The 11,125-nt window shown below is 38.7% G+C and overlaps 1 protein-coding gene across 3 annotated transcripts in view; it reads left to right on the top strand.

Moving 5' to 3' along the window:
* stag2b (stromal antigen 2b) overlaps positions 1-10,681 on the top strand; it is a 29,989-nt gene extending 19,308 nt beyond the window's left edge. For all 3 annotated transcript variants that reach the window (XM_037780195.1, XM_037780193.1, XM_037780194.1), the window contains exons 30-34: positions 529-748; positions 2,343-2,450; positions 2,540-2,666; positions 6,332-6,409; positions 8,780-10,681. In XM_037780195.1, coding sequence (XP_037636123.1) covers positions 529-748; positions 2,343-2,450; positions 2,540-2,666; positions 6,332-6,409; positions 8,780-8,803 — 557 coding nt within the window. In that variant the 3' untranslated portion in view covers positions 8,804-10,681. The remainder of the gene's footprint in view (positions 1-528; positions 749-2,342; positions 2,451-2,539; positions 2,667-6,331; positions 6,410-8,779) is intronic.
* Positions 10,682-11,125: the final 444 nt, after the last annotated feature.

Below are 11,125 nucleotides of genomic sequence, written 5' to 3' on the forward strand. Positions count from 1 at the left end.
CCGAGTCAAAGTGGAAACACTTCGACAGCAATATATCAAAGTCCGTGATTCCCTGCATAGAAGTAGTAGCTCTCGAGACGAAAAAGATAAATTCGCTCCTTTGTACACGGCCCTCAGCCAATTAATTTTTTTAATTTGGTCTGCTTTAATTTGTGCACTGTGAAACCGAACCAGACTAAATAGAAAACTAACCAAAAGTATCAATTTCACTCTGATTCGGACTAGCCAAACAGACTATGGCTTGTGAAAGCGCCCTTTGAGAATGTCCCAAATTTGTATTTGGAAATACTATACCAACATCCTGACATCTCTTTTAAGGTCTTCAAAATGGACAAATTACGAAACCCCTGCGTTAGTGTGAAGATATTTGTTGGTTTTGTTATCCTACCCAATCATTTTGCTCACACTTTGTTTTGAAACTCAATATTGTTTATAGTTAAGGAACTTGGCAGGAAATTTGGTAACTTAAAACAAGCATGAGCATGTTTGTTGTATGACTTTCTGACACTTTGAACCTTTCTTTTCCAGAGGAGAGCAGCACCAGCGAGGTGTGGCAGCAGAGCATGCAGACCCCAGTCATGTTGCCGTCCCCCCACCTCACCTCCACTGCCATGCGGGACCCTAAGAGGGGCCGGGATGACAGCTTCATGGGGGTCTACCCCCTTCCTCACGACCAGCAGCAGCCCATCCAACTCCCACAGCACCATCAACAGACGCCTCAGCACCACCAAACACCCTTGGATTACAAGTATGTATGAACACTGTTGCATTCCTGAGGTATAACGATGCAGTCAGGTCACAGTTGAGTACAATACATGTTACAGGAGGGGTTATCGTTTCACTAAATACAATATATTATTAACAAAAAGTTTAAATGAAAACAATTTCACTGTAGAAGATTTTACTATAGTTTTCACTATTTTTTTGTTTTTTGTAAAAAAAAGTTATAAATATCTGTGCAAAATAAGTATAAAAATAACTAGGGATGTCAAAGTTAATGCAAATTTGTTTTAACACCACTAATTTCTTTAACGCATCTTGCAATTTTTAGGTTGTAGTGGGCTCAGTTTTAAAGCTAAAGTGAAGATACTGGCATCAAATGAAACTAAAAAACCTAAGGAATCCATTGGTACCAACCGTGTCCTACTAGCTTGTCGCGAAGGAGGTTAAATAACGCTCCAAACTTGCACTAAATTTTAACGAGGAAAAACTGTACTGGCAATTTTCAAAGGGCTCCCTTGACCTCTGACCTCAAGATATGTGAATGAAAATGGGTTCTATGGGTACCCACGAGTCTCCTCTTTACAGATATGCCCACTTTATGATAATCACATGCAGTTTGGGGCAAGTCATAGTCAAGTCAGCACACTGACACACTGACAGCTGTTGTTGCCTGTTGGGCTGCAGTTTGCCATGATATTTACAATAATGAATATATACAAAAGTTTGCATAAAGCAGCATATTTGCCCACTCCCATATTGATAAGAGTATTAAATACTTGACAGATCTCCCTTTAAGGTACATTTTGAACAGATAAGAAATGTGCGATTAATTTGCGATTAATCACGATTAAATATTTTAATCGATTGACTGCCCTAAAAGAACACTTTATTTGGCAAGAGCACAGAAAACAAATCTTGTCTTTAGACAAATGTTTGACATGAAAGTTGTTGGTAACTATAACCGTTCAGATTAGAATGTCATTAGTGTTCACTCTTGCTTTTAATTTATGTATATAAACACAAGTTCCCTTAGGGGGCATAATTAATAGGAATATTTCAATCAGTTGTTCAGCTCCTTGGTACACACCATCAAAATTTTCATTGAATATTGTGCCAAGGCATATTCTTACACTTTTAAGTTCCAACATGAACTTTTCTCCTCTTCATTTGTTGTGTTGCCCAGAAACTCTTTGATGGTCGTTTTCTTTTAGTTAATTATCTGTAATTTCCTTGCATCCCAACGCTTCCTTCCACAAGGTTTTATAAATGTATCCAGGCCTATCATACAGTTGAGTGGATCACTTATTCTTTCAGAATGGGATCAGAGGACTAGAATATGAGCCAAAATACATTAAGATAGGCTTCAATGAAATTTCCCATTTGCGTGCTATTAATTTTGAGGGTAAATGGCTGCAAAATGCTTGTACTTAACAGCCTGCCAAGTGTTGGCCCTACTGGGACAGTGACTGATAAGCTTATTTATCCAACTTGACTTTTCATAGGCGCCCGGCCAGTGGGCCATCTATATAGTTGTATCTGACATCCTTGTGGTATCTCCAGTTAAATCACCAAACGTGCAGATTAAAACGTTTCTAATTAGTGCGCCCTTGTGCATTCAGTTCCCAGGTGACGTGGATGCTGGCTCAGAGACAGCAAGAAGAGGCACGCCAGCAGCAGGAAAGAGCCATGAACTACGCCAAGCTCAGGACCAATCTGCAGCATGCTATGTAAGACACACACACATCTGCACATAGTCGCCAGTGAGAATGTCATTAAAAGTATGTTTCCATAATTGAATAATGGTTTGTTTTTGCAGTCGTCGCGGTACTGGGCTCATGGAGGAAGACGAAGAGCCGATTGTGGAGGATGTGATGATGTCATCTGAGGGTCGTATGGATGACCTCAATGAAGGCATGGACTTTGATACCATGGACATTGATCTGGTAAGAACCACACAAGGGATTATTAATTTCTACTTAATTAAAAAATACAGTATTCTTTTTAGATAATGTTTTGCTTTTTAAAACGGATCTTGCAAATAGTGCACAGGCAAAATGTAGGGATGTCCATTTAATAGGGGTGTCACGATTCTCCAAATTCACGATTTCATTTGCCTTTCCACTTTGAAGGCCTCGATTCAATTTGATTTCCGATTTAAACATGCTATTGTTCGTTGGTTTTACGCCCTGATAACTGTCATTTACACTTTCAAATGCTTCTTTAAAAAGAGAGGCTATCAAGTGTGATGTTATTTTGGAATGTACCACACTAAGGCCATATGGTCAAATTTAAATCATTTATTTAATATGTAATTACAATAACTTATTTCACCAGTTGATAATATTGGTAAATTGGGGAACAAGCTGTTAAACAATAAAAATAAGATCCACTAGATGGCAGGAGGGTGCCTAACAACAACAGCTAGAGTTTCTCAGAGTTTACGAGGCACACCTGAATGCACCAGGAAGTCCCTACATGCTTTACACTACGGTTAGGATAAACCCCGCTTTACCATACAAAACGACGTAGACACACAATCGATTTTAAGTGGAGATACCACGGCTGAAATCGACAAACAGTTTGATGAGCGCTGTTTTCTTTGGTTGCTGCAGTCTGTTAATCTTCTGCAGCCTACAAACTGTAGTTTTTTCTGTCAACGACACATGCGTTCTTTACATAACTCACGGGGAAGGCAAAACGTCACCACACTGGTGACATCAGGGAAATAGGAGGATTTTCTTTTGTTTCTCTGTCATCTCCGACTCCATCAGTGGCCATAATGTCTCCAAAGTGCAGCTGCAGGCTACTGGTTAGATTCGCTATGTTGCCTTTGAAGTTTGTTGTTGTTTTTTTCTTCGGATGAACGCAAGAAGGCGGGGATGGAGAGAGAAAAAATAATCTCCAATCCTTTTGATGGTCGAAATTGGAAGCTAATTTCGATCGATTTACAATTTAGAATCAAAATAGTCACACCCCTACCGACCAGGGTTTTTGGGGCAGGACGATCACCGCCCGATCTTTTACAGTTTCTGTTCTTGAATGTTTTGACACAAAGCTTCCAGATAACAGACCTTGTAAAACCCAACAATTTTAACTCATGACTAATACTGTTTATACATTTCTCTATTCTAGTTGTGATTATTTCACAAGTTGGATTCGCTGTGATTTATTACGTCTTCTTGTATTTCGTTACCCCTTTCAAACTTAATCCTCAGTTTCATCTTTAACACCTTCAGTTTCCTGTTTGGGTCTCAGAAGATCAAAGTACACAACAAACAGGCATTTTTACATGTTTTTCTAGACACCTAGTAAAATTGCCATTAGGAGGCGGCATTAGTTGCTGTTGTTTCTATCGATGTAACATCTGGTCTTAGGATATCAATGCCAGATAAGAACAGATGTTACATCTGGAGACTCATCGTGGTCTGATTATTTTACAGGCACAATACTGGATACAGAGTCATGCAGCAAGAAACAGTTGCTTGAAATGTGATTTTAATTCTGAGATATTCGGAGGACAAAAAATAAAAAACCTCAAAACTCTGATTCATCAACAAAAATCTCAAAAAGCCTGCTATCCCCGGCGCCAGCTAAGAACAAGCTGCCCGAAGCAGCACCATATGGAGCCAAACAAAAAAACCTTAACTGTCTTAGAAACCAGTGTGGTGGAGCTCGGGCAGTGAAAACACATGTAATGTGATTTTTTGTTTGCATCATCTATTTGTTTCTCCTTTTCTTTTGACTGTTGAATTTAAAGACCACCAATCAAGTCGTGCCGACCAGCGCTCATCAATCTGAGCATCCCTAACCAAAACACTGCAGTCCTTCTTTTTCTTTTGTTTCATGGCCCAATAGTTTCCAGAAGTTGTCAGCTCCTTTCACAGTTTTTCCATTCAGTTTGATTTTTATTAGAGCGTAACTAACCAAGTGAGCGTTTTCATGACTAAGACCAATATATATCCTGATTTAATTACATTTTGGTTACTGGTTTCGCATGCACACTGTGCATCGGGAATAAGGCAGTTACTCTAAGAATAGACTGATTTGTTTAGCATGCAAAATCAATAATGAGCAGCTTGCGTTGATCTTTGCATGTAACATCAAAATGGGCATAGAAGACAAAAGAGATGATCAAAAAGAATTGTTGGCTGTGGGGATGCATATATCTGGTTTTGGGATTTTAAAAAGATGATGAAAGACTCCGTCGACAGCGCCTTGCAACTGTCGGTACACCACGAGGCAACGTGACTAATTTATTTGACCATTTACCCCGACACCACAGAACCATGTATGATGAGTGTCAAGCCAGAACTAAATTTTATCCCAGACAAATGTCTTTTTTGGATGCTTATGATAGCACTGCTTTCTATAAGAGAGGATCCAAATGTCATGTTGAATCTATCAACCAGAAAATTTAACTGTCCTAGTTTTTCTAAATCCACTCCATTCGTCGCATGTGTGATAAATTCTTTCCAAATTGCAGGGATGAGATTTTTTAAGAATTTCAGACTTGAAAGCACGACCCACGTGAATCATGTAGATCCGTTAAAGACACGGGAGGGGGGGGGGTCTGTAGACTAGGCTAACTGTAAACACGCAATGACTTCCTACTTACTATTCATTCTTGTTTTTGATGGTGGAAAAATAAACTGTTTTGATAGTACAAAACAGTGAGCAGATTCAGAAAACTTTAATAACAAAAAAAAGGTTTTCTGAATCTGCTCTTTTGGTTTTCAGAATATGATTTTTACAGGACAAACATTTCTAGAAGAATTAAATGTCCAGACGAAGGCTGTGCTATGTGTAAACTATAGCCAGCTTCTGTCTTTAAGCTTTTTGGGCATTGTCTATATTAATAATAGGTCCAAAAATGATGTGAAATTGCATAGTTTTACCTTTCAAATTTTCCAGAGGAAGGACCCCCAAGTTACCCTGCTCAAACATGAAAAAGCTTGTGTGGCGCAAGAGAGGTACAATGATTGCTTCTTGCAAGTTCCCCCAGTTAAACAAACAAAAAGCAATATAATCTACAAGGGTCGTATATGATCAGGGCGTGGTGTTATTTTGTCCGTGGATGCGGATGCTCTGTATATTTTTCTGCTTTTTGGACATTTAGTAAGGTCAAGTCAAAGCGTTTGTCATATGCACAGTTAAAACCAAGTTTCCTAGTACAATGAAATTGTGAATGAGTGATGTTTACAAGGAAGGAACCACAAAGTATAAGAAACAAATACTAGAAAATAGATACAGAAAGATAGAACACTATCTACAATATACAATGAAAATAGATAAAGAAGAATGCTATGTACATTATACAGTAATAGAGTAGTATCTGTGCAAAATGTGCGTGTGTTTGCCAATCACAAGCCGTAGGAGTTCAATGCTGCAAATATCTGCTGAAGTGATATATCCTCTGTTTTGATATTGTAATGCATATTGCAAACATCCATATGTCACAATGTTTTTTGTTTTCTTCTGGTATCATTCAGCCCTAACTTTTAGTACAGGCAAAGATTGTTCAGATATTCATTGGTTGTCTACCAAAGCAGCTGCCATAGCAGGAGAAGCTGTTGGAGTTTCCGCTCTAAACACAGTCTTTCTCTTCCAGCCGCCCTCAAAGAACCGCCGTGAAAGGTCTGAGCTCAAGCCCGACTACTTTGACCCCGCTTCTATCATGGATGAATCGGTAAGGAGCACCTACACTCTATCACTTAGATTTGTTTCACCTTGTATGCCGACCACCTCCAGGCTCTCACACATACACTATGCACACGCATACACATAAATACATCCTACTCATGGAGATTCCAGGTGTGTTTGTGTAATAGTCGGCTGGAGAAGCTTGTGAGACACAGTGACAGCTGATACAACTTGTGATTCGCTTAAACAAAGTAAACAGAGGTGCTCTAAAATGAGTTTGACTCTATGGAAGTAAATCGAGACAAGATGGCTTGCAACCAGTCACATCTCATGGACCATTAGCAAGCGTGTTGTATTTGGGGCGCTGAATGAGGCTGTGCAAAACATTCAGACAAGTTCATCTGACCAGCCTGTGCGCTCTGCAGCCAAACACAACACTTCCTATTGGTTGCAAGGCCACTACTTTTGCCTCTGTAAACACACCAAATTTGATTTATTTCCGAAATGTACTTCCGACCTTAAATTCTTGTTTCAACATGTCCCAACCTTAAGGAACCCTGGGGATTTGCCTCAGGGCTTGTTCTCACTCTGGGCTTTGAAATGCAGACACTGCCTCAGTGCAGAGCACTAAAAACATGAGTGGGTGTTTTATGTCAACTTTGAATAATTTCATTGTCACTAAAAATATCCCAGCAGAAAACAGTTTTCTCTTCAGCAAACACGTAGCGTCTTGTTCTATTAAGCTCTTTCCCAGCAAAGAAACAACACGCAGCGGCACACTTAGCTGCTCAGCTTTTGGCATTTGACACGACCAGCTCAGAACAAGTCTGCCTCAGATCCATTTTTTTCGCTCTGAATTTGTTCTACACAGTGTTAGGAATGATGTGGCTGTACGGTAGGTTTTATTTTGAAACAGCAGACAGAAAGTCAAATGGAGTTAACGCAGTGTGATATCAAAACTATTAAACAGCCAGCAATTAATACACTACATTTTTGCTGCGAGCTGGCTTCAGTTAAAGCATTGTCAAATTTTATTTTGTTGGATATTAGACAATTGGAGAAAATGGTCTGTTGGACTGTATTTTAATTTTAGATGCTCGGGTAGATTACCTTCTCCCCTTAAACACCTTGACAGCAACTACTTTACTGTACTCTTAATCTGACAGTGGTGCACCTCGCTAACTTCATAGATATCATAGATGACACAAGTAACACTTTATTAGAGATGTTCCGATACCATTTTTTCCTTTATATTACCCATTTTGATAGCTGAACTTGCGATATCGGCCAATACCGAGTACCGATCCCATACCAGCGTTATAAAAAAATACATAATTGTTGATGTAGCTGTTATTATTATACAACTTATATAATTATTATGTTGGATTTTCCACTGTGAAATATTGCCAAATGGCGGACATTTTCCTCGGTCTGACTACCGTTACACTCTCCACTAGCAACGCATTGTTGTTGTTTGCTGTCGTCACGAGACAAACTAGCTGCAATCAGTTCTTCTTCGCTGCTCTAAAACAGTAGTTGCCAGTGGCAGCCATGATACATCCAGGGCGACAGCACAGTGAGGGCTACGAAGAAGAATTGATTTCTGTTTTTTTTCTACCTGGGTTAATGAATTATGGTATCGGATCGGTGCATAGACTGACATACTCGGCGTTACCCGATCCCGACTTTTGGGCAGTATCGGAAGCATTTCCAATACTGGTATTGGAACAACTCTAACTTTTATTTAATTAAAGTTACTATGAGGAACTTTTTTATACTGGTTATGAAACAGTCTGAATTGAATATGGATGCCTATATATGACCTACATAAGTAAACAAGACCATCAGCAAGAAGATTGGCTATTTCTATATAGTTATTCTTAATGCTCGTCATCAGCGCCAACGGGTCGGATACTGCACAAAATCAGACAAAATCCTCGCAGTTTCACCAGAAACTCCTTCAGCTCAGACTCCAGCGGGGTCTCAGGCAGCGACCAGCCCTACCACGGACAGACCCAGATCGATCCGGCTTCGCTGCCGCCCTAAAAATGCAGTCGGCGCACCGGCGGGAGGTGGAAAGTGCCTGGCAGCAGCGTCTCCTCCTCTGGCCAGGAGCAGAGCTTCGCCTCCCTGCTGAGAGCCGACACCACGCTGCTAGAGGGAAGGGAGGCAAGGGAGAAGCAGGACTGCCTTGCTGCAGTAAAGGGACTCTGGTGCTTGGAAACACTACCGCTTTTTTCTGCAGGGACCGCCAAAATCAACACAAAATAAAAGTTCCTCGTAGTAGCTTTAATTTGCAGAAGCAAATAGTTGACAATAGAATAAATTGTCAAGCACTTGGGATTAGATCATTATTTTTGAACTTTATAACTGGTTATTAACGTTGGTTTCTTTTTCCTTTTTTGGTCTCCTCTAGGTCCTTGGGGTGTCCATGTTTTAAGCTAATATCCAGATGATTTTGACGCTGGGATAACAGAAGAGGCGCTTTGTATTTAAAGAGAATTTTAGATGCGAAAACAGAAGTGTTTTCTGTAAGAAAAAGCAAAAAACAAAACAAAAAATGTCTGGCTTGTACTCCACGTGGACCAATGACAACCCACACTCAGTGTTGCTTGCTCAGAGAGGACATTGTTTCAAATATTTACTTTTATAATCTTGGGTAAGCTCTTCCTGTTGAGAAATAGTGTAACAGGCCACTTCCAAAACCTATTAGAAATGAGACATGTCTGAAGAAAAATCCATAATAGCTTTTTCTTTTTTCCTCTTTCCTTTTTTTTTTTTTTTTAAACGGGGATGAATTGGTGTGTTTAACTTAAGATACATTTTTTGTTTATGTCTAACCCTTTTTACAATTGTAGTAAGTTACCAGGTGTGAAGTAGTAATTTATAAACAGACTGTAGTAGCTTGCTTGTACTGTGTTAGCCAAGTGGATGGAGGTCTTTACGTTTCTGTGCTCCTTTTTTTTTTTTTTTTTTTTCTCCCTCTATCTCCTAAGTTTCTTCTCCCTGTTGTTGGGCCTGATTTTGAGGTCCTGGTAACCACTGGTGGTTAAGATGGTGAGGTGTCACGTAGAATCAGTCATGATCCCTTTATGCTGTGAAGATTCCCAGAGTCCACTGAACGCTCCACACTGTTAAGCAGTAAGTCCTAGAGCTTACCCCAAGATTTGGACCACTCCTTAACCTCCATCTACTAGATAAAATGTGTCCCCTTCTCCCCCCAACAATGAGCAGATTTCTCTCCCAGTAGTGCCACTGTGTGGGCTCTGGCAGACCGCAGCTCATTCAAAGAATTACACGTCTTTTTTCTCTTTAAAATCCAGCAGCATAATGTTGAAATGGGTATCTCTACATTTTAAATAAAAGTTATATATGAATCGGTGCTGATTTTATATATGTGCTTTTGGTTTTCTTATTTTCAACTTTTCAACCTTCAGTCACAAAAGTTTGAGAAATGTAAGTAAAACTTAAAAAAAAAAAAAAAGAAAGCATGTGAAGCCATGCGTCAAGGAAGATTTTTAAATTTGTATTTTTATGTTTTTTTTTCTTTTTTGTCTTGATAATGTCTTCGGGTTTCTACCTTTTTTCCTACATGTAAATTAGTTTGGATAAAACTAATGAAAACGACTTGTGAAATTCAGCTTTAAGGTTTTTTCTCAACATTAAAAAGTCCTGTCACAAAAATACTTAAAGATTTCAAAAGTGAAAGGTAGTCATTCAGACAATACTGAAGATGAAAAGTTATTCAGCAGCGCTGTGGCAGCTAGACAAAAAGCTTAGATTTTGACATATATTTGTCACACACAAGTTTTAATGAAATGTTTTGTCTACTGAGGTTTTTATTTTGTAGTCATTCCATGCTTAAGCCTTAAACATGCTTGTGAAGGTCACCTTCTCTCACAGTAATCTTCCATGCCAGAGGATCGGTCATGTTTAAAGGTGGATAATTGGCTTCTTAGAACATGAAACATGAGGTGGTCAGATGTAATGTGATAAAGTAGATGAACAGCCTATATGTGTTTTTGCCTAATTATTTTATGTAAGTAAAAAAGAAAATTCTTTTAAGGAAAAAGTACTGTTTATTGTTTGTTACTTACCACTACATTGGTATAAATTCTTATTAGATCATGTGTATATATACAAAATTTAATTTTTTTTTTCCTTCCTTTTTGGCCATTTCTGTTTTATTATTTTTTTTCTGCACTCTTGCCTACACTCTAAGTTGTTGTCTATTATCCCATCCTCTTTCAGTCACTCTGTTTTCTGATTTGTACTTGTCTGGAGACAGTAACTTTTGAATAAAAATCAACACATTTCATCTGTGGTACTTTTTACTTTTGACCACAATGAACTAGGGCTGATACTAACGATCATATTCAATTTATTAATCTGTTGATTATTCTCTCTGATCGTTGTTTGGTTTATAAAATGTTGAAAATTGTCAATCAGTGTTTCCCAAAGCCAAAGATGATGTCCTCAAATGTCTTGTTTTGTCCACAACTCAAAGATATCCAGTTTACTGTCATAGAGGAGTAAAGAAACCAGAAAATATTCACATTTAATTACTTTTCTTAAAAAATTATGCAAACCAATTAATCGAGTATTAAAATAGTTGGCGATTAATTCAGTATTTAGGAGTCAACAGTAGTTGCTGTTGTTTATACTAATGTAACATCTGGTCTTAGGACATTAAGGCCAGATGTTACATCTGGAGACTCATGGTCTGATTATTTTACAGTCACAATACTGGATACAATGTTTG

The sequence above is a fragment of the Sebastes umbrosus genome, chromosome 9 (assembly GCF_015220745.1).
Source record: "Sebastes umbrosus isolate fSebUmb1 chromosome 9, fSebUmb1.pri, whole genome shotgun sequence".
Taxonomy (NCBI): Eukaryota; Metazoa; Chordata; class Actinopteri; order Perciformes; family Sebastidae; genus Sebastes; species Sebastes umbrosus.